Here is a 24,958-nt window from a genome sequence, read left to right on the forward strand (position 1 = left end):
AATGGTAAAACCAGCCATTACATCCTTGGATGGGGGAACTTGGTCTCTGGTTATTCTCATTAAAGGGAGATCAGGAACTCCTTCACTCATCAAGTGGAAAGAGCCCAGCTCAGAACCTTTTCTTTCCAGCAAATATCACTTTACAAAGAACTACCTGGAATGGAGTTAAAAATATACTTTCAAGTATTGGAACTACTATGTAATACTGAGGAAAACCCCATTAAAGTAGTTCTGTCCCAATGCTGGTTGTAAACTAACAGAATTAAGGCATAGCTGGTGTTCCTATACCGTGCCACTGTACTGCCACATCACTTTAAGGAAAAACATGAATGATCACCCATGGCTTCCAAGCAACACTCCAATTCTTAACTCTAAAACATAATCATTTTCACTTACTGTATTTCTTGAAGCTGAGTGAATTCTTGCATTAGAACTAAACTTTTAAACATGCTCCTTCATTTTAAAAACTCTTCTTAATGTCTCCATTATGTGACTTTGAGGTATACATGTGTAACTACAAAGTTAATCAATCAGTACCAGTATTTGTAACCAAAGAAATAACTTAACTAGCACCCCGACGATATCAGTAGAAAGAGTGAACACCACAGCATCATCAGTTAAACACTGTTTGTTCGAATACCTGCATGTATATAGCTCCACCCAACTAAAAGCAGGTGACATATTCCTTTCTTTCCAGTTACACCAGAGCCCTTTGCTGTAGCTCAGAAGGTAGTCTAAAATTAGTAGGAAATCTTGAGCAGACACAAAGATGAAAGATGAAACTGCAGCAAGAGAGCATGGCAAATCCAAAAGATCTATTAGTGCATAAATCTACGGGAAAACAACAACAACAACAAAAGAGATAGAGAGAATTAACGAGCTACAGTAGAAGTTATGTCTTTAAAGCAGATTATAAACAGGGTGGGAAATGTTTAATATGTGTCCTCCTGAAAAAGCAGTTACCATCTTTTGCATTAAAAAAAGGAACAGCTGGTGCATTTTCACAGCATCTAGATTTATTTATGGTATAAAGCCATAGGATTGTAATATTATTACTCCTTTCCCACCCTGGCAGAGAGTAAACATGAATTCAGAAGCACAGTGGAGTGAAAACAAAGGAGAGAGAGAAAAGGCAGCAGAGAAAGACAGAAAGGTGAATACAGAGCTACAGAAGTGTTTATTGAGCATGCTACAGAGGTAAGCAGAGTACACACAAAATGAAATTAAACAACCATCAAACCTCCCAACTTTGTTAGAAAATTAATTTTTAATTGTGCCGCTTTCAAACTATACTGAATTTTACATTTCTAAAGATGTAAAAACTCAACTAATAGAAAATATACATGACCATTCTGTCTACATAGATAACAGAATCTATGAATCTTGAAACTAAGTACATCAATTTCAAAAAGGATTGGTCATTTAACAGAATCAACAATTCAGATTGACAAGAACTGTTCAAATAAATTTGACCTGTAGATTCTGAGCCATGTTTTTATTAAAGTCAGATCTATTCCTAAATACAAAATATTTTGAAGATTTATTAAAACTGAATATTACAATGCAAGGTAAATTAAGACTAAAGGCACATAAACTTTGGTCCCACCTGGTTGTCAGTTTTAGAAAACTGCCACAAAATTAATCTTCCTGCAAGTTTTCGCAGTACACTTTCTTTGTCTTTGAAAAATACATGCACCAGTTCCTGAACTAGCTAGACCAGTCTGCACATGCTCAGAAATCCACAACCATTTTCCAAATCTTAATTACAAACTAAGGATGGCAATATATATTTAAATGCACATAAGTCATGTCAACTTCAAAAACATCTACGAAAAATATTCAGCCACAAACAAGACATTACTTAGTGCTGACATTTATATGATACGTCCCACAAGAGTGTGTACAAAAAGGTTAAGGTTCCACAACGCTTTCCACATAGGGCTCAAACTTACAGAAATCACTTGTTGTCTTAAGAAATTAATACTCTGCATCTTGTTAATTTTAACTAATGCCTACATTCATAACTGAATCTAGACCAGATTTGTGAGATACAAAAGGCCAATGTTTTCAAAAGCAACAAAGCCTAAGATAGTAGAAACTAAAAATGCTGCTTTATTCTTTCAGTATCAAGTATCTTATTAGATTAAATAGAAAGAAATGTGATAAGCCAATAATTCAAAATAAGTTCCAAGCAGGAGAAACAAAAACTTAACCTTTTGACACACCCCTGCCTAAACATATTTTAATTCCCACATAACGATGTGCCCTAAACAACCAATTCTTTTTTCCTAGTAAATGCAGAACAGCAACACTAGTTTTCCTTTGTAAGGCACGTATGTCAACTAAGTTGAAAAAAAAAAAAAAAAAAGAAAGAAAGCAAAATTAAACTAAAAATTTAAACAGACAATAAAATGGCTTCCCTATAGAACAGATGAAACATAGCAGTTAGTAACTCTGCCTTTACATATGCCATTTCATTTTATAACCAAGGAATGATAACAGCATGAAAAAAATCAAACTCTGGTCCCCACTTTTCTGAACAGTCAATAGGTGATGACACCGAACAATGTGATTTGCCCACAATCTTCATCTTCCTTTCCTTAAATTGTTGACTTGGAGAAAGACACTCTCAGATGATGGTTTTCACCAAGGTTATAATTATGAAGATCGATCAAAGCCTGAATAGCTTCCTCCACTGTCGCCATCTGAAGAAGAGCCATTTTGTGATCTCTTCTGAAACAAAATTATGAAATTAGATACTTCAAAAGAAGAGTTTAAATATTTGATTTTTACCTATTTGAGGTTAAACAAAAAGCTATAGTTTCTATCAAGTCACAAATGTAAAGACAAAGAAGCTTGCTTACTGAAAAAACTTAAATGCTTTCACAGTGCCCCCGGTGTTAGCAAATAGAGTTCGCAGATCCTCTTCTGCTACAGAAGGACTAAAAAAATTAGGCAGAAAGAGTACAAATTAATACAAACCGATAATGAATCTCATGCATTGCTAAACAAGATGAATATCCTTGGTGAATCAGCTGAAATACTCACGGGATATTAGACAGGTGAAGGGTGGCAGAAGGAGGAAAAATGTTTTGAAAATTTTTGGATCCAGGTTTTTTAAAACGGTGCAATGGGGAATTACCAAAATCTTTTGTTAGCCCTTGATCGTCAAGCCCCTCTCGAGGTAGTTGCACAGTCTGATGTTTAGAGAGAGTAACACGAATAATTTTTCCATACATTTTCTGCCCATTAAGATGGTTCATAGCTAGAAAAATAAAGAATGTCTATTAAGATATGAAGGTAGTATTTCTAATTTGAAAAGTTTGAATTTTCTTACAATTTAAAAATAAGTAATGAATTCAGCACAAGAGTTGGTAGTTAAGACTTAACTTTCATTTTCCATTTCTACTAGACAAGGTAGTTCTTCCACAGAACAAGAAAAACCTCTACAAACCTGTCTTCCGTGACAACCCTGATGATAAGCTGGGTTTTGTCACTGCTAATGTTCCCATCCTGCTGCTGCTCACTTCCTACTGTGTTCTAGCTCCTAGTCAGCAGGGTTTGCAATGATTTGTCTAGTTCCCTAGCAAATTTATGTTCCCTATACTTCTCATTGCTCACTGTCATTTTTTAAAAATCTGGGTAACGTTAATTCTTCATGTGCCTTTCTGTTTAATCTTCTTCTATTTCCCCCCAACCCACTGAATCCACAGAGCAGTAAAAGACTTTCACATGTTATGAACCTGATTCGGTCATTACTTAGTACAAGTAACTAGGACCAAAATCTAAGCTTCTGTTTTAACATAGCTACATTTCCCAGTCTGCCCCTTATATACTTTCTGGCTTCTTTGCAGATATTTACTGATGGTATGTAACACCAACTACTATATGAGTGCTGGGAAGCAAGTAGTAAGATACTATCCAAGCTATTATGGAATCCCATCTTAGAACTGTATTCCTTATATTATACACTCTCTGCTTAGAAAGCATAATGATACTTTCTCTTAGTTTTGTCATATCATTTTTTGAAGTCCCTTCTACATAAAGGCCTTTTTTTATCATATGTTGCAAAAGTTCAGTTCTCACTAAATATTCTTTATGGATACCCTATAACTTTAAATTCACCAAAATTCATTCAAATCATTTATTATTTTCTCCCTTCAAATTGTAATACACATAAAGACAAAACAACTGTCTCTACACAGCACATAGTACTGAGAAAATAGGACATCAATAGGGCTTCTTGAGGTACCTGTCAGGATGTCATTCAAAAAAGAGATTTTGACTAGTATTAGAAGGGGGGCTGTTTTTATAGGTTCTTCACTTTGTATTGAAAGTTCAACAACACAATGGTTAACACCAAACTTTAACACAACAGAATCTAGAACACCTAGGAGAGAAGCTTCTGAAGGGTTATGTAGATCAGTGGTTCTCAACCTGTGCATATCAGATATTTTTATTACAATTCATAACAGCAGCAAAACTACAGTTACGAAGTAGCAACGAAAATAATGTTATGGTTGGGGGTCACCACAGCATGAGGAACTTCCCGGGTAGAGGCACTGATCAAGATGAACTCAGTTGGGAAGACCGACAATAACTATGGACAGCAACATGCCATGGGCTTGCATCCCAGACTAGTCAAGGCTATATAAAGCAAGTTGAACCCCAGCTAGCATTCACTGTTCTCTGCTTCCTGGCCAAGAATTCAATTCACTTCAAGTTCTTACTGATGTGAGTACCTCATTGTGATAGACTGCACCTTTAAATTGTAAGCCAAAATAAACCCTTTCCCTCTTAAGTTTCTCTGGTCAGATATTGTGTTGAAGCAAAAAAGAAAGAAGCGAATATATTCAATATGCTCATATTGGGCAAAAGCACAGGTAAGGGTGGCTGTCTCCAAGCTCAACAAGATAGCCTTCCATTTATGTTAGCACCTTGATCTGGAACTCTATCATCCATAACTTGAGCATTTTGTTGTGGCACCCAAGCACAATAAAGATTAAAATACCACTTGTTTAAAGTCTTCATATAAAATGAAAACAAAAATTGTTCAGAATAAATTTGTTGATCACTATACCACAGACAATTCTCAATGATTAATTTGGTACAACTTACAGGAAGATAAAAGCCATGTTCAATTCAAATACTGGTAGGAAAAGGAAGTACCTGAGAATGGTTTTGTTCACTAGGAACACTATCAAATGCTGTATACAAAAATAGTTACTGCAGCTGAGCAGTGGTGGCACAAGCCTTTAATCCCAGCACTTGGGAGGCAGAGGCAGGAGAAGCTCTGTGAGTTCAAGGCCAGTCTGGTCTACAGAGTGAGTTCTAGGACAGCCAGGACTGCCAGGACTATGCAGAAAAAACTCTTGTCTTGAAACACCCCTAGGCAGTGAGGCAGGTCTACAGCTCAGAGGACCTGCCTAGTATATCCAAGATCTCTGGATTTGATCCAAAGAACTACCAAAAAACTACTCAGTGATAACAAAATAATGGCAGTGAGTCACCTCAAAAAAGAGACATGCACACAAACCAAGAAAATGATAGACCAAACACCTATAGATACTGTCACTTTAAAACCAGAAAGTCAGATAATTTTCTATCAGCTGAGCTAAGTTCACAGAGTTTCAGATGGGTTTAACATCAAAAAACATTAATCCCATCAAAAATGGTAAATTTCAAAGATTAAAAAATGTAATGCAATCAGAATAAAGTAGCCTCATTTTTGAATGTTAATGAATTAAATTGTAAGCTAAGACCCTGGTGACAGAGATGCAGATTATAGATTATTACATGCTGAGTATACTAGATGGAAGCACGTATGAAAAATGATACAGATGTAACATGACTAAACTATATTTTATGCCTTTGAACTAACCATTGGTGAAGATTTTTTGTTTTGTAAAACTTAATATCTGTAAGGAATTTTCCTTTCCATTGCTAAATTGAATCAATACCTATAAATGATTTTTAGAAGAATACAAGGACATTAATCAGGGTTTTATGACCTTTATGAACAATTCTTTTCTAATTCAGGAAATAAATCAAGAATAGAAATCTTAAAACGAATTCGGAATATATATTCCTCTTACCGAGCTGTGATTGGTTCCCATCAGCCATCTGTATCAGAGCACTGTCTTTTTTATTGTACAAAATCTTCACGCGCTGCACATCTCCATAAACACCTTTTTGTGGAGTCACAGAGAGGTAATCCAGAAATGGAATTAATTTTATATGCAAGTCATCTAAAGATTATATTTCTGACACATCAATGAAACACTCAGACATCAACATGATCACTCACTCAATCTCACCATTTGCACAAATGAATAAAGAAGAACAAGATTTTGAACAGTGAATTTGAAAAGAATAATTTTTGATAAACCCTCAAAGCTATGTGAATGATATTAAATTAAAAACCATGCAAAATAAATCAGCATGCATTAAAACAAACTTTGTGTCTATGGAGAGTTTTAAATAGCAAAGAAAAATAGCAAAAGATTTACTATTCAACTTTAAGCCAAAGTGCTAGCTACAAATAAGAATTAAGGTGAAACAAAAAAATCAAATCAATAATAAAAGTATAGTGCTAACAATAACATACCGAAGAGGGTAAACAGACTTTGGGGCGTAACCATCTTTAGAAGGAGAGAAGAGCAAGCAGCGTAAGACAAGAAGAGAGAAGAGTCGAGGAAGAGCGGAGATGAACAGATCATCCATAACGAAGGGTGGTTCCCGCAGAATGGTGAGGTGGTCATGGATCATGGTTCAAGGCGGTTAATTGGGGCAAGTTGGTCCGAGGAACATTTGTTCAAGCACAGAAGCATGAACATAGGGAATGGAGACAGGGAATGAAGACAAGGACAAGGAAAATAAAGGATAAGACAGGGAAGGGAATGGGCATTTGGGGAAAGACAAGGAAAGGGGAGGTGAACACACAGGGAAAAGGATGAAATGGGGAAGGGAAACAGCAATGCAGAAGAAAAAAAATAAGGAATTGGGGAACAAAAAAAAAATAAAATATAGGTCAGTACATAGGAAATGCAGGAATTTGGTCAGAAAATGGTTGGTTTATGTACTGTACAAGAAAAACTGAGCAAAATGTAGTCATCCAAGACAAATATGGGTAAAGTACATCTATATCAAAGAGTAAATTACAGCATTTCATCTCCACATAGGGAAGGAATGCATGCATAGGAATTTTAAACTTCAAACTTTAACTGCATAAGCATGGCTGGTTATGAAATGCAGGCAAGTCTTTAAACAAAGGCACTCTGATCCAAACACTTTAGCATGCAGAACTGTGAATGATAACAGTATTAAATGATAAAATTAGGTCATATCCATTATTAACAGAGGCCAATCAAAAATGAGACAAATATTCAAATTAGACACCATAAACTGATACATCTGAGGGCCCCACATTTCATACCAGCTTTCATAGCAATCAAAATAAAATATACCAGACATAAAATGTACAACTGAAGAAAATAACAGCAACTTTATTTAACAAGAAGGGAGTAGGGTAAAGTTGAAATATATTTGTAGAAGACAATGACTAAAAACTGCAAAGAAAAAATTACTAAGAAAGACTGGAAGAGTGCCTCGTCAAGATCTTTGGAAGAACCTTCAAAGAAAAATGTATTAGAGTAGTTCACACAAAATAAGATTAAAAAAATGCAATGACACATAAGCATGAAATGAACAAGCAAATCATTAGAAAAGGCAAAGAGCAAAACTGTTTTCTAGATACATTTGCAAAATTAGACCACATTTGCCTTTGAGAACAACAGAAAAATAAAAAGCCAGACTACGGTACTTCACCATATTTTTCTTAGGAAAAATAGGTAGCTATATTAAAATATATATACATATATAAAGATATATGACTGTCTAAAAAAACAGTACTACCTAAACAAGTGCGTAAATTTTATTCAGAAGCAGAAATACAAAAGATATTTTGGCTAATGAATATACATAAAAGGAAAGGCAAGTGCAAAATGAAATAAATATGAAAACTTCCACAAATGAAATGGAGATGAAAAAGCATTAAAAATTATTTCACTAACCTCTTCATTTAAATTGCTAACCAACAGGACTGTATTGCCACCAGCTGAGACTCCAGGCATACCCACTCGGCCAGCAGCAGCTGCAGCAGCTGCTGCAGCAGCATTTGGAATAGCCAAAGGACTGAGAGCTCCTGGAACAGCTGCAACAGGAAGCCCTAATTTTAAAATAAAGCATATTTTACGAAACACACACAAGTCGTTTACAAAACCAATTTAAGCACGATGGCTGCATGGCTTATGGCTGACCGTTCCAAATGGTTCCTGTAAGTTAATTTTTATGATATTTAGAAAAATGTTTTGTTGGTGTAGAGCAGTTATAAAAAAATAACTGATTTCAACAGTCATTAATTATTTGAACTAAGGTACATACCTGTATTATGTTAGCATATTACATACATGAGTCCTGTTATCTTCCCTATGGAAAAGCTAACAAAGCATGAAGAGTAAAATTTTCAATTCCAGGATTCACAGTGAGAGGTAAATATAAGAAAACCTTCAAGACAATGGTACTCGTCATCCCGTTTCTACAAGTGTTGTCTCCTTCATAACCTAATTTTGAATCCATGCAGCACTTAACAAATAGAGTTTAGTTCCTACAAACAAGATTGTTTTCTATAAAATTCAGCCCCTACAAACAAATCCTCCTAAACAATTCACACAAATGTCCAAAAGAAAATGATAGGACAATTTGCCTTCTCAATTTCAGACTCAAATGAAACAACAAACCGCAAATACTTTCAACCCTTCAATTCTTATTTCCTATTACTCATTACTCATTAAGTACAATGCTTAACAGTACAGCAGCATACTTGCTCAGAAACAGCTCTTGGCCGTGGCTGTGTAAATTATCTCTTTGTAGTGTTCTTATGTGCTGCTACTTCCAGGGGCAGAGACCTTATTCTTTCTTAGCAGGTTTCTTAGCTTTACAGAGACTGCTCTGACCTTTCACTGCAAGTTTCTCGTTTTAAGGACAAAATTCCTAAGCTTCTGACATGAATCATCCCCTTCCAATTTCCTCATTCAGCTTTCCTTCCTTTTCTGTGAGTACTCTATCACTAGAATGAAGACTCTCATAAGATTGTTCTGGGTGGGTATATTTTACAGCTTTTTGCCAACTTTCCTCGGTTGTTAGTTTTTGTTTCAGAATGTTCCAGCTTAAAGAAAAATAAGAAGACTAGAATAACATAACACCAAGTACCATCACACATGTTTAGTAATCCTGACACAATGTTTTATCAGCTACTAATCCATTTTACTCATTCTTGTATGTGGTATGTTTACCTGATAATGTAAGTGCGCATGTGTGTAGGCCCAATGTTTTGCATTGCTCTTTGGCTTGATGTTTTTAGTGAGTATCTCTCTGAACCTGAAGCTAATTGACTCAGCTAGGCTGGGTGGCAGATAAGCTTCCACAGCCCTTGACCCCTAGCTCTAGGTTTACAGGAGTGCTGCCACTCCAGGCTTTTCCACGTGCATTCTGGGGATCATTCCTTGGGCTTGACTGACAGTGGGCACTTTACCCACTAAGCTGTCTCCTTGGCCCTGACTTATTAAATACAATACTTCTCATCACATCTCACAGGTTATTTCCATTCAATGTTCAAAGTGTAATTTTAGTTTTTGTCAAGGGACGTATATACACTTATAAACTACAGACATTCATACTCGGTAATTTTTTTCTTACATTCTCTTGGTAAGTGACCTCTGAATGATTAGAAACAAAGTAACAACAACACAAGGAAACCACCCAGCATCTTCAGGCAGTTTGGCTGAATGTACAAAGCATTCAACTTAGGTTGACAATACAATTATTTAATAATAGTGGAAATACCAGATGTAGTAATTATATTGTCAAACCATTTCTTTGTTTTAGTGGCTTTAATTGGCTACCTCTTGGAAGGAAAACTAATTTAAAATGCTGTTAAATTCCATGGTCTTTATGAGACTCGGAATTAATCCTGGCAAAATTAAACAAACAAAAACAAAGCCACCAACTGCAATAAACTGGGTGCAATAGAAAAAAAAAACGTTCCATGTTAAGCCTCACATTTTTATATAAAGACTTCAAAATTCAAACAATTATTTGATAAGTTCCTTCCCACAATAACAAATGAAGTCGACTTCATTTATGGGCTACTTTCAATTCTAACAGGCAAGAAAAGGCACTCAATGCCATTAACCCAGAAAACTTTTCCTGAAAAACCAACCATAACTTAACACAAAAGTAAAACAACCTCAAGAATCCCCAAACACTATTTTCTCTAAATATCCAGTCTCTTAATCAGCATCTTCTGTTAAATACTGTAGTTCTCTTGAGCTTTGGACGTAAGCTAAAGGAATTTTGAAACCTTTTGGTTTCATGTCCCACCTTACACTTAAAAATTACTGAGGAAAACAAGCTTTTGTTTATATAAGTATTTACCTGAATTATATGCCCTGACATTTGCTATAATAAAATTAAAAATAAGAGAACATACAATTATGCCTCTATTAGACTTAAGGGTGATGTAGAAAACAAAACCCCTAAACATACTTGTAAGAAAAATCAAAGGCAAAAAGGCAAAGCCTATTTTAGTATTAATGTCAGAAATTTGGATTTTGTGGACACCAACAGGCATTAGGAGATGGCCTACAATCTTCAGGAACATTTTGTAAACAGTACACTTTACATAAGAAAATATTAAGAAATTTAAGACAAACAACTCCTTGCAAAGAGAAGACATGCTGTAGTGACACCTGAAAAGGATATCAGGGTATGTGTTAAAATTACTACTCAGTCAGTCTAAATCACTTCTTACTCATTTTCTTGCTGATATCTCAAAACAAATTATCCTTAAAATATAAACAAAGTCTATTTAAATTTTCTATCTAAATATACTTACCCCTTTGCTTTTTTGGGGGAAAAAAGGCTTCTTTTAAGATACATTTCTACTGTGACAATGATTCAATAATCTAACAAAATTATCAAAAATTTAAAACTAATTAAAATTTATTCAAAATTCTAAATATTTAAGCATAATAGTTTAAAAAGATACTCCAGGTTTTTAAATCTGGGTTTTTATCAGGGAACAAACTTGGTGGTAAAATATTTAGCTAAAGTTTTAGATTGTGAAATATCATTAAACTAAAAGACTTATTTAAATGAATCTAAAATAACTGAGAATTAAAAGGCAAACATTAATTGTTATAGATTCAAGAGGCAGTTTAAATAGTCTAATCCACATTTTAATAAATATTATCCTTTAATAAAGAGATAGCCAACTTTCATAAAAGAAAAGTTGGGGTTCAAAACAGAAGCAATTTCCAATCTCTTAGGAAGGAGGTAATGAAAGTATCACCAAAACGGTAAAATGTAAGCTTTGAGGACCTCAATAGTATTTCTACCTACTTAAATGATAATTCACAGTCTATTTATTATCACCACTCCTCAGCTACCAAGCTACAAAGCAGGTGAGTCAAATTATGTCAAAGGACCTAGATGATTATGTCATGAGTAATCTGCTATATGGAACCAGTGCTTTAAGAGCTGTGGCAACCACTACTTCCCCTTAATAACATGCTATGCTTTTATCCTCTATAATTTCTTGCTCCAGGTTGGTTACTGGAAAACTACCTTCACTTCTAAACCAGAGACATAGCTTAAACTCTTTAAAGCCTCTGTGAATGGACTTCAGCTTTTCCCCCAAAATACTCTTCTCTGAGAATTTAACTTTGATCAACATAGAAGTTTTTTAGATTTCACCTAAGTACTCGTGGCTGTTAAGAAAACCTAAAAGTTTCACGATGAATTATCTTTATTAATAAAACTGCAACGTTTACATAAATATCAACTCAATTATTTTACAAGATAATTGCTCCTTTGAAAAAAATAAAACATAAAATTTAGAAAGATAAACTGTAACTTTACTGATTTACAAACTCTAGCTACGAGCACTAATACATCTTCCATTACTGTAACAAAGTACTTGAAACTACGTACTGGCTTTGAAAGTATTTAGCTTTTTAGGCAGTCCCATCTGGTAAGAACTCCTTTAGGTACTGGTGTTAAGGAAGAAGCACATGTGTAAAGAAACCACACGGGGAGGTAAGTAAGAGGGGCCAGTCCCGTTTTTTCAGAAACCTTTTCTCAAGAACCACTAAAACAATTCTTTCACAGGACATCACCGAAGAACCTCCTACTAGACTCCACTTAAAAGGTTTCATCACCTCTTAATACTGCCCCAAAGGGGTTAAGTCTCCAACACACAAACTTTTGTTGAAACAACATACAACCTATCACTAGCTACTGTCAGTTTTGGCCCTAACTTTCTGTATGAACATGATAAATTCGTTCTAGGTCTTATAACAGTCCTATTTAAAAGGTGTATTTTCTAAACCTCAATATTTTCATTATTTCTTGGTCCAATCTGCAACCAATTCTGTAATTTTAGCCTGAAAAACAAACACCTGCCAATATGTAACAGACATTTGTTACATGCTAAGCACCGGGTAAAATCCTTCATATGCATCATTGTATTTAATTCTCCAAACAACCTTAGATCATAGGGATTATTACTGTTATGTTCACTGCAAAAAAAAAAAAAAAAAAAAAAAAAAAAAAAAAAAGAAAACCAAGCCAGACAGTAAAGCTACATCACATTTTCAATGTGGGAATGCTAGACTTCAAATCCATATGAATTCTGCCACACTGCAAACATTCCCCCCGGGGAATGTTTTACTGATCATGCCATTTCTCCTCTTCTTAATATTAATTGATTGTTCTTGTTTTTGTGAATAATCCTATGGCTCCTATGCATTGAGGGGCCACTTTGACTTTTAATCCTAACTGTTACAGCCATCAAGTTTCATTCTGAATACTGGGGATTGAAACCAAGGCCTTGTACTTAGTAAGCAAGCAACTCTACCAATGAACTATTTCCCCAGCCTCAATCTCATTTTGATACACAGTATGAATATGTACTTCCAAAATTTAATTCAACAATTTAATCTTGTTCTCTTATATTTTGAAAATTGTAAGTGAAGTTTTAAGTTTTAATCTCTGGCTTCTAAAACTCAACTCTCTAAAACTTGCCAAAATTTAGACTAAAACTCAAAATAACAGATTAGACTAGGCATGATGGTGCATGCTTTTAATCCCAGCACTTGGAAGACAGAGGCAGATGGATCTTTGTGCATTGGAAGCCAGCCTTCTTTATAAAGTAAATTCTAAGCCTGCATGGGTTACACAGTGAGACCTTGTCTCAAAACAAAAAAAATTCTACACTAAATTTCCTATTGCCTGATAGAGATCTTCACATTTCATTCTTTGTAAGTAATTATCATTAAAATAGGATGCTTTAGTTTACTTTCCCCACATTTGTTCATCTCATGCTATTTTAGACTCTTTTAAGACTTTAAGAAGCCTTTAGTACTCGTTTTTAGCTCCCAATCATCCCCTGGAACCAGTTTAAAACTAAACTGATCATCTTTATTCAACTGTTCCGACAACTGACTGATCCTTCACAACAAAGGTTCTTAACCAATTATTTTGGCTAATTATATCTTATTATCTTTATGAGATAGTTACAGAATACTTAGAAACTTATCTCTTTTGATGCTAAGAGGCTAATAATTCCTGTATAAAATTCACTTTTCACAGTAATTCCTAAGATCTTGCTCTGTAAACTTTTGTGGCACCATTTCATTCAAATTTTCCCAATTATTCTGTATGCCATTCAAAATATTTGGCCCTTAAAAGTTCTAAACAGGCTTTATAGTGTATTTTTTTAATATTATGTCCTTGGCAAACAAAACCCTCACAATTCTTCCTTTGGAAAAATCACTCATTTCAGTGTATTCAAAACCATACTATGTATGTTTGTTTTATTCTAAAATTCAACTACAGTAAAATAGAAGACTATGTATGTTTGTTTTCCTCTAATTATAACTATTCTTGTTAAACCTCCCACTTGACAATAAAATCTGTAAGATCAGGAACCTTATTTTTCTGTTCACAGTAATACAAAGAAAAAAATGTTCAAAATCAAGAATCTAATTGGAATGTTCTGTTGCATCTTGTATTTTCTAGTTGGTAAAACTCTCCGGCATAATCTTCACCTCAAGCTGCTGGAAGACTTTCTACCATAGGCAGTGACCTGTCATCTTCAACTGCATATAGAGGTTATGTGCATCTTTAGAAACTTTTTCTATATATTATGCATTATCATCTGTAGCTGTCAACTTTTAAAAATACAAAATTTCTATTTTGCTTTTCTGGTGGGACAAGGTCTCATTTGCTGTCCAGACAGTTCTTGAAACTCATGACACTCCTGCCTCAGAATCCCAAGTGGGATTTAGGTGTTCATGACCACGATGAATTTAAAATTATGTCTGTAGCCTGGTTTCATTCTAATAGATCTTTTCTAGCCATAACGTGCACTGTCATGGAATTAAGGCTATTCTTGATTCCTGGGATAATCGACTCAAGTCACCACAGTTGTCCCCCAATTTCGTTTTCAAAGAGTTAAGACTTAAACATTAAGAATTTTAAAATTCAACTACAGTAAAATAGAAGACAGGTTAATAAACCAAGACTCCACACCATTTTCTAAGATCATCTTTTCGCAAACATACTCACAAACAGGAGGTGCATTAAGACTGCTGCTGGAAAAACACGACATATTATCTTATAGTAAGTTTTGTAAGTAACTGGAGTCTTTTCTAAAATGTTTAAAAGCTATGACAACTATATAAGCCAGGAAGCCATTCACCATCATTATCAAGTATTGTGTACTTCACATTAACTATACAGTATAACTATACTGTATACTTTATACAGTGGGTATTACAACTGTTTGATAATGCACTTTGTAACATACAGTATTACTAGACAGTAGAATTTCTTAGCTACATTATAATCTTATAGGAACATCCTCATGAGATGAGTCCACTGCTGACTGAAACACTCACTAAGTAGTTCTATTTCATATGTTTCTGCCACAAAAAAAATGACATGAAGAACTTTATACAGAGGTGGAATCTTAAGCCATTATTTTTTAAACTGGTATTTTTCTAGTTATTCTGCAGGTAGAAACTGTCACCAAAAGGATATTTAGGTATTTAACAGTGGGGTCAAAACTTAAAACAGTAATTAAATAATGAGAGACAGGACAGAGAGTGCTAATCTTTGTACCTATACCTAAGATCCATGTGTCTACAACTCTTTTCACTGGCACTTCTTTTTAGGAAGGTACTTAATTCCAGCACTGTCTTAATTAATTGAAAGGAGCCTTACTTAGAAAACTAACAAGCAGCATTTCTGTCTTTCTAAGCACTGGTTCTACTAAAGGTTCAGGAAGATACTTTACAAGTAGTAGGACTCCAAAACCCCGGACAAACTAACAAACATACACAAATGAAAGCTCAGGCACTAGCATATATATTTGGAAATGATGAGAACAGCCCGATTACTCACTGCTACAATGCTCATTTGCTACTGTCTGCATTTGCAGTTTTCCTTCCCGGTGCTGTTATAAAATATGTAATACAACACATACAACATAATGTCTCAGAACAGTTGTTTAAATTTTTCTGCAGGTGTTACAGAATCATAAAAAAGCAAAACATTTGGCAAATGTAATTTCAGGAAATGCTTTTTAAAAACAGAAGACTGACAGAAAGGTACTAAAACAGCCAAGATTATCTTGAAAAAGAAAATGACAAAATGATGGAAAGCTTTTTATATTAATACCTAATACAGAACTAGAAGGACCAAAGCAGTTTGGTATCGACAAAAATATGAAAGCATGAATGAACCATACACACATACACACAAAGAAAATAAATCCAAACAGTATTTCTAATTATTATCTGAAAAAGAACAAATGTGATTCAATAGACATTCAGTCTTGGTTGGATTTGGAGAATCTGCTAGTTGAAAAATAACAACAAACTGTCCTAAGCCTCATTCCTCATACAAAAGTAACTCAAAATGGATAATGAAATGAAACTCAACTGAACAGGCTAGGAGAGGACACCTTTACAACCTAGCACCACCAGGGAAATAAAAGGTCGAAATATTATCAACTTTTATCACTTTACTAGCTCACAGTCACACCTGGCTCTTTTTTCCTCAAAATTCACAATAAGAGAGATGCTATTTATTAAAAACCAATTCATAAACCTGGCAAGAATTAGTGCTTATACCCATTCATTTTTTTTTTTTTTTTTTTTTTTTTTTTTTTTTTTTTTTTTTTGAGACAGGGTTTCTCTGTGTAGTTTTGGTGCCTGTCTTGGATCTTGCTCGGTAGACCAGGCTGGCCTCGAACTCACAGAGATCTGCCTGGCTCTGCCTCCCGAGTGCTGGGATTAAAGGCGTGAACCACCACCGCCTGGCACTTATACCCATTCTTAAATTGATGTAAGAACATAACTATTTACAGCAAATGCTGTGTCTAGCAACTATTTTCTTTAGCAAAGCAAGTAAGGAATTTATTGCCCGGAGAGGCCTAGGGATACAGCTGAGTGACATAGCATATGTCTAATAAGGAGTGAGGTTCTGAGTTTAATCTCTAGTATTGCCTTCAGACCCAAGAGTAGTGAAAGGAAAACCAGAACTGTTCTGCACACACTATTATACAAGGTAAAAGTCTAGCTTATTAAGGAAAAAAACAAATCTAGTTGTTACCACCTAATGAAAAGTTTTCAAAGGGTGGGCAATCTTTATAACCTCTCACTCTAATGAAAGACATTACTAGATCATTAGCAGAAAAATAGAATCAAGGCTTCATGTGACCACGTGAGTCACAATCAATCTCCAGTATAACTAAGTCAGTAAACATGAAAGAACCCATGGTACGTGTCTTCTTTAGAGATATGTAAGCCCAAATACAGAGGAGAGAGGAACAAATTATGATACTACAAGGAAATAATCAGAGCAACAACGTAAAACTAGAAACTTCTTAAACCTTAATTTAAGGCTTCTTTATCAAGTCAACAAAAGTGAAGTTGGTGCAAAGGAGATAAAGGACTGCCACAGTAGGAAAAGGAATTATGGAGACAGAAACAACAACCATCACTAGTATCTTTTTCAGATCCTGTTCTGCACAAAGCTACCCTTAAAAAAAACTTTTTTTTTTTTTTTTTTTTTTTTTAAATGAAGGGACTGGCAGAGCAATTCAGCCTGAGCTACATAATAAGACTCGGCCTAAAAATACCAAACATGAATAAATACACTTTAAAAAAAAAAAATTAAGGTAGGTTAGATATTTGGTCACATTAAGAAACTGTTGCCTGGCAGATGTGAACAAATACAGAGACCTACAGCCAGACAATACGCAGAGTCAGAGACCTTACATTCAGCCATAAAAGAGATGCCTCAATCAAATCCCTCACCGCTCAAGGCTCAGGAAACTCAGAAGGCTGGTAGAAAGTGTTAAGAGCCAGAGGGGAAGAAGGATACCAAGGAAGCAAGGCCTTCTAAACCAGAAGGATCAGCACACATAGAACAAGGCAGCATGCACAGTGTCGGCACGTGTCTAAACCAGATGGGGTTCTAGAACTAAAAGCAAATGTGAACATATGCCCTGTACATGTTCCTATCCCTAACCCAGAAGCAATCTCCAATAGGTTAACTTCTTGCAAATGAAAATTAGTTTTCTCCAAGGGAGTCTTACTGGGGAAACTACTCATAAGGGTAGCCTTGTGCTCAGCAGTAGACAGCCAAAACGAACAACAGTATCTCCAGTTCCTTGTTTTATAATGTCACTTCAAGGCCTTTTATTTTTCTCTTTTTTTTTAAATTTTCACTTTTTTTTTACTTTATTTTATTTATTTTATTATACTACAGGTCTTTTGTTATGGTTTTCAGTTTTGTGTTTTTATGTGATTCCTGAGTATGTGAATGAGTGAATTCCTGTGTCTATTTTTGTTTTGGGGGGTTTTTTTTGGCGTGCCTTTTTTTCTTTGAGCTTTTTCTGTTTGTTTTATCCTATGATGATATGTTGAGTTTTGTCTTATCTTATATTTTACTTTATTATTATCCCCTAAAAGCCTATTTGCTTTCTACTGAGAGACAGAAAGGGAGTGGATCCAGATTGGGGTAGAGGAACTGGGATAAATAGAGGGAGAAGAAAAAATAATCAGGATGTATTATGTGAGAAAAACAAATCTATTCTCAATTTAAAAAAAAATTAAAAAAGAACGAAAATCCACTGCCTGTTTGGGTGACAGAGGCATAAAGGAGGCTGAAGAACAAAACATTTTGAGTTTGAGGGCATTCTGTGCTACATAGATTCCTAAGGCCAGACTGTAGACTGGACCACATTAATGAGACTCTTGTTTCTATTAAATTAACCAGATAATTCTTGATGTGGTAGATATATTGTTTTGTTAACAACATTTTGAGATATTGTGGTGTTAGCTGAGATGTGACTTGTGGTATCAATGCTTTGATTTAAAACACAATAGAAAAAAAAAGTAAACCCACGGTGATCACTACTGATATGATTACAGAAATGCAGGATTCATTGTAAGACAACAATTGAAATATAAATGCAAATTGTAAAATATTACCATGTGAATGACCCATTCAAAAGCAACAATAACAAAACCACACCATAACATCGTCTCAACCAAGAAAGCTGTACTGACAGGGCAAAAGTACTACCTTCTTCACCATTTATGTTATTTCAAATTAATACGTATCTTCCAGAAAGAAATTTAAAACTATCAATAGTCTTCAATGTTTTTAGCAATAGTTCTAGGAATATAGCCTTAGGAAATAATTTAAGGTAACATTTTTAATATACTTTAATGTACACTTTCAAAGATTCAATGTACTGCAGCAGTTTGAAAAAAAAAACCAATGATATATATATATATATATATATATATAGCCATTGTAATAAATTATTAAAATTATTATTTCTACTTAAAAGTTCAAAGTTAAATGGCAATTACACTAAAACACAAAAGGTAAAATGGTTTTAATTTTGTACCAAAAATGTATATAACAGAAGACAGAACAAAATACATGAATGCTATCTTTTATGAATATCATAGCTTACAGGCTATTACTGAAGTTTTGAAAGTTATACTCACCTACTTTTAAAACCATTTGAGAACAGTTAAAGTCAAAAGCCCACTTACAAATGCAGAACAATTAAAACAAGTAAAGATGACAGAACATGTAAAGCAAGCTTAATTCCTCACATCTAACCAGGACCTCACCTGGCTTATTAATAAGCTCCAGGGATCCTCCCATCTCTTCCCGCCCCTTTCTACTCTAACCCTGAGGTTACAAATGGCCATCATTGTGAAGGCTTCTTACCAAGGTACTTGGGATTCATGCTTAGTACATGCCAACAGAGAAAGCACTTTACCAACTGTGTCAGATCCTCGGTTCATTGTATGAAAGATTTGTGTGTAAAACACTTTTTTCACCAGAGCCTTAAGATCACAAAAAGTTATACGAGTTGTACATTCCACAGAAAATTCCAGATGACTTCAAAATATGCCTCTACTCAGAAGACACACACACACACACACACACACACACACACACACACACACACACACACACACACAGCTTCTTAGAATCCTATCATGTTATATATAAACAACGTTTTAATGGAAATCTTTTGGTATTTTACCCTCAATTTTTTTCTTTAAGAAATGATAAATGATTTTTTAACTTTCTTAGAGACTATAAAATCTTTATGCCCTACCTACTTTATTTCGCTATTTATGGTTTCACTAATATACCTGTCAAAGACTTAGGAGAATGCCTAAGACCCACAAGCTACTCAACTGCAGGTCCTTTTTCTTCTTTTGTACAAGTTCTGTCAAGTAAAAAGTTAAAAGCAAAAGCTATCACTTATTATGGTCTCAATCTTGACTTTGTCACTAAACAATGAATTAATAAGGCTTTAACCAGACCCACACAGCAAATAAGATTCTGTAAGGAACATTGCCAGCAACCTAAAGCTATCTACTATTCAGTCACAATAAGCAGCAATGGTTCTGCTAGAGACACCAAATAAGGGGTCAATTTTTTTGTGGTCATTAGCACTGACTTCAAATAACAATAAATATTAGACTCATTTCACATACAAACCAATATTTTACATATTTACAAGTGGACGTGGAAGTTACATATCTATAGTAAGTATTTTAACATCTGTTTTTTAAAATGATGGACATAAACTAAAATTTTAAGATCTACTTTCTCAATCTTGGATTCTCTCTAGATAGTAATCCTGAATTAAAGATAGTATTAGTGGGGGATAAAGATGGCTCAGTGGTTAGGAGCACTTGTTGCTCTTGCAGAGGACCTGGGTTCAGCTTAGAATTCACATGGGAGCTAACAATTGTCTGTAAACTCCAGTTCCAGAGTATTTGATGCCCTTTACAGACATTGCACACATATGGTATACAAACATACATACAGAAAAAATATTCACACATAAATAAAAAAGGTAATACTACAAATTCCAAAATAAAAATCCTCAAAACATACCAAATCCAATAAAACTATTAAATTCTGACACATAAATCAGTTTGCTTATTCTAACTTACAAATTTTTCTCCAATCTTCAGTCCCTCAACTACTAGCTGCTTATCTTTACACTATATTTTTACATAAGTAACACAAATCCATAACAACGCCTAAAGAAAGAACAATACAAATTTTATGGAAAAATCCTCAATTATAATTTTTTAAGATTTTAAGATACAATATGCTTTTAAAAACTCCATGTGCCCACTCTCTTACTTTACCCATGTTAATACTTTGTTGTTTCTGCACACTGCTAAAACAATCAGATCAACCCTAAGAAGTAGGCATAAAGGCCTTAGGCTTAGACAGCAAATCTGAAACATATATATTTCAATAAACTTAACATTCTTTTTCATTCCAGTCTTTCTTCTTTCGTTTTAGGAGAGTTGAATGGGGACAAAATGAGGTGATAAAAAGAATACACTTTTAATTATACATAGCAAGTTAAAGGCTTCCTTGTAACAGAACTCATATAACCTTCTAAACAGACAAAAACAAAACTCATAAAATATGAACATAATTTGTTAAGGTTTAATATATAAAATTAATTATACTTACAGCAGTTTAACAGGTACTTTCCCACCGAACAATGGAAGAAAGGTGGTATAGACAGTAAAAATCATACCTAAAAGGGATGTCTCCTTGGCAAATGCTGCAGCAATAGCTGGGTCTAATGCAGGCTGGCCATCTCCAGATGGAAGATCAGGTCGAGTATAATCCCTACTTTTATCATTGTTGTATTTTACATTCAAATTCACAAGTTTGGAAAAATCAATCCTTAGGGTACAGCAAGCATTATAAATATTTTGACCATCTAGGGCCTGTGAAAGTGAATAAAATGTATCAGCTATTTGCAATTTGATAATTAGCAAAAATAGGAAAAGGATTAAAATTTCATACATCAAGCCATGCTACTTCTAAGTGTGTTAGTTTCTATCATTCACTGCCTTCATTAAGTAGGAAATACGACTTAACTCTAAAATATAGCATTTCATCATCAATGCTAACACTTTCTAATAAAATAAAAAACTGCTTTAAAAAAAAAAACTGGTAATAGTCACACAAACAGTCAGCCCTAATAGTATTTACTCATTTGAACAATATATTATACACACATTTTATTCAGGATGACACTAATATGAACTGATACAATTACAACCAAATGCCACACTGTATGAAGTTGCCTCATACCAAATAAATGCAGCCCCAAGATTTGTAACAATTCCCATGAAATGAAGTGAAAATAAGTACTTCCATAAGATGAACTGTTTGACCTGAATTAGAGTATCTTGATGAAATTAGAAAAGCCAATGTCATTACAGGAAATTCTGGAATAAAAAGAGCGTCAAGTCTAGAGTTAAAAGCCTAGACTTAATTACATCACCCCTAAGACCACTATTTAATCCTGAGTATCAGTATAGTAATAGAAATGACAAGGGCCACCAAGCTTACTTATAGGGTTATTGCTGGGATTAAATAAAGGATGACACATGAAAGTTTATTATGAATTATTACTATTATTATTATGATTTATTGCTGTTGTATATCAATCTAACAAGTCTAATAAGGTGTATATAGAAACAAACTGTAAATGGGAACAGTGAGTTAATTTTCATTAAAAGAATGAAAATGTCTTATTAATGGAAAAAGTAAACTATAGTTGGTGAGGTGTATAAAGTATATAAAGTTTGGAATTCATTCAAAACATTAAAATATTATCACTCTCTAGAAAAATAATTCTGTCTCCTCAATCTACAGAAATTTTACGACTACTGATCTGAAAAGCAGCAAAAAATTCATCATCAGAAGATCACAGGGCTGGTGAAAACTAACTTAAAGGCATTTCATACACATTATGACAAATTACATTTGGATCAAGCAAATCAATCACATAAAAAGTCTATACCACATAAAAGTAGACACCAAATATATCAACTTTATCAACAATTTAATGTAAAATAATCCAATATCCTCCCATGGAGGCAAATAACACATTAAAAATAGGTATTCGTTTACAGTAAAGGCATTACTGTAGGGAGAATGTGAGCCAGGTGACAGAATTTGTGATTTCTATGCAGTCTGAATGGCATTAATATCAGTGTTGCAAATGTCTACTAGTAGATGAGTAGCCAAATTTTACTCTTAGGTAAACATTTAAATATTACCAGAGAGCACTGTAACTATTAGATTATTATTAAAGAGAAAATGTCACGAGAAGAGCTGGCTTGAATCACCATCCCTAGGTTAATGCTAACAGTACTGATAGAAATTACCAAATCTACAAATCTAAGGACTTCTGAAGCATTATTTTAAATTAAAGCAATATTAAGATAGAGTTCCAAATTATCCACAATCAATGTAGCAATTGTTTCAATACCCTGTAGAAACCTTTGATATTCTCAATTTTAACTTTTAGAAAATATCTGTAAGCAGGTAAAAGATACACAGTTACACATAGACTGGTAAGAGGTGGAGAAACGCCCAGGCAAAATTTAAATTATAATTGTAGACAACAAAGAAGTGCAAAAAAGCAATCAAAAGGTGCCCAAAGTAAAGTGACTATAAGTAAGAGAGGAAGAAAATTCATATTAAAAAAAAATTATGCAAGCTTCATTTCAAGCTGAATTTACAATCCAAGAAAGAAGTGATACACAAACCCGTCCTGTGGTGCAGCCTTCAGGAATGCAATGATCTGGCTTGAGCAAAGATTACTGGCAGTTAAAGTTCAAGATAATGTGTAGCAAGCAAAGACTCTCAAATGTTCCTACTTCTAGTAAAAGTTTAGATACTAAGCAAAAATAATCAGGAAAAATTTGCCACAGAAAATTAAAATTTATAGATGAAACACAAGCATCGAAATGAAATTAAATTGTTAAAACATAGAATGTATAACAACAGTACAATGAAATAGGCAGACACTTCCATGTGCACTATTTGTACATAAGTTTTAATGAGAAACTGTTGGGCATCAGAGTTAGCAGGTGCTTTAGGAAGGCTCTAAAAGTTTACTCCAGGTTCTCTGATTACTTACTGTCCAGTTGTTACCAAGTGAGGAAAAAAGTTACTCATCAAGAATATAAAATAGGGCTTTTAACAATAATTAATTCAAATCAACTATCTGCGACAAAACTCTGCACTAGTAGATTATGTATAATTCTTTAAAACTGATCCATTATGAATTTTTAAGAAAGGTGGAATGCATAATGTTATAAACTGAAAAGAAGTATTAAGCAAGTTTAAGCAAACTGCCCACAAAGTATGATCACATTAGGTCTATCAAAACATCTACATAAAACAGTAAGTTCTTTGTAAGAAGGACTGAGGGACATGATCTTAGTGCTACAATCATCTCAGTTTTACTGTTGCTGTCTTAATAAAGCTGAAATGTAACCCACAAGTATGAGAAGATTCTAGAAGACACAGCACCATGATCTAGTGTCTACAAGGAAGACATGTTCATGAGAAGCTATTTCTAAGAAAAACAAAAGGACAGTTGCTACTCATGCACTGGTATTATAACTTAGATACAAAAAAACCACCTTTAAAGGCCCAAGTAAAAAGAAGATTCTATCATATATCTTGCTATTTAAAAGGGTATTTACATGCATCAATCAGTGTTATTCACTCCAGTTTTAAAACTGTTCTTAGGAAGCCAACGGAAAGAGTATCTTTGCTTTTCCCAGTATACTCCATGAGTTTCCTTACAAAATTATGAAGACCATTTACTTTATGATAACTAGGATTGTTGTTATTTCAGTTTATCACCATAAATGTCAATGCTCAATAAATACAGCAAAGAACAAAGTGGACACAGTATCTACTCATACTAATGGAAAAACAGTCCTCTAAGAAATAATTACGAAGCCGGGCGGTGGTGGGCACTCCCAGCACTCAGGACGCAGAGGCAGGCGGATCTCTGTGAGTTCGAGGCCAGCCTGGGCTACCAAGTGAGCTCCAGGACAGGAGCCAAAACTACACAGAGAAACCCTGTCTCGATAAACAAAACAAAACAAAACAAAAATAATTATGAAGAGCTAATCTAATTAAAAGTACAATATGGGAAGAGTTCTCCATGAAGAAATTTCTAAGCTGCAATTTGGTTAAAACAAACAAAAAAACAGTTGAAGTTGTGTAAAAGATAAAAAGAAGTATTAGCAAACGGAATAGCAACTGTAAGCCTCCAAGATCAGAGAATGCACACCTACACAGTATTTAAAGAGTCTAACATAGATAAAAAAGGAGGAAAAGAGACCTGAGAAATAAGAGGCCATTTAATCTCCTAAACCATGCTAATGACTACAGGCTTTATCCTAAGGACAAAAGGTAGTCACTGAAGGACATTAGGAGTGTA

The 24,958-nt window shown here is 34.3% G+C and overlaps 1 protein-coding gene across 4 annotated transcripts in view; it reads right to left on the reverse strand.

Annotated features, from left to right (window-relative positions):
* Positions 1 to 1,158: 1,158 nt before the first annotated feature.
* Positions 1,159 to 24,958, reverse strand: part of Ptbp2 (polypyrimidine tract binding protein 2) — a 65,881-nt gene continuing 42,081 nt past the window's right edge. Inside the window, exons 8-14 of one of the 4 annotated variants that reach the window (XM_028880090.2) lie at positions 21,233 to 21,428; positions 8,073 to 8,212; positions 6,608 to 6,641; positions 6,096 to 6,188; positions 3,049 to 3,265; positions 2,865 to 2,942; positions 1,159 to 2,730 (exon numbers count right to left, since the gene is read on the reverse strand). In XM_028880090.2, the coding sequence (XP_028735923.1) occupies positions 2,601 to 2,730; positions 2,865 to 2,942; positions 3,049 to 3,265; positions 6,096 to 6,188; positions 6,608 to 6,641; positions 8,073 to 8,212; positions 21,233 to 21,428 (888 nt within the window). In that variant the 3' untranslated portion in view covers positions 1,159 to 2,600. Of the gene's footprint in view, positions 2,734 to 2,864; positions 2,943 to 3,048; positions 3,266 to 6,095; positions 6,189 to 6,607; positions 6,642 to 8,072; positions 8,228 to 21,232; positions 21,429 to 24,958 lie in introns of all 4 variants that reach the window. The other 3 variants (XM_028880089.2, XM_028880087.2, XM_028880088.2) reach the window with 3 other exon arrangements.

The sequence above is a fragment of the Peromyscus leucopus genome, chromosome 6 (assembly GCF_004664715.2).
Source record: "Peromyscus leucopus breed LL Stock chromosome 6, UCI_PerLeu_2.1, whole genome shotgun sequence".
Classification (NCBI taxonomy): domain Eukaryota; kingdom Metazoa; phylum Chordata; class Mammalia; order Rodentia; family Cricetidae; genus Peromyscus; species Peromyscus leucopus.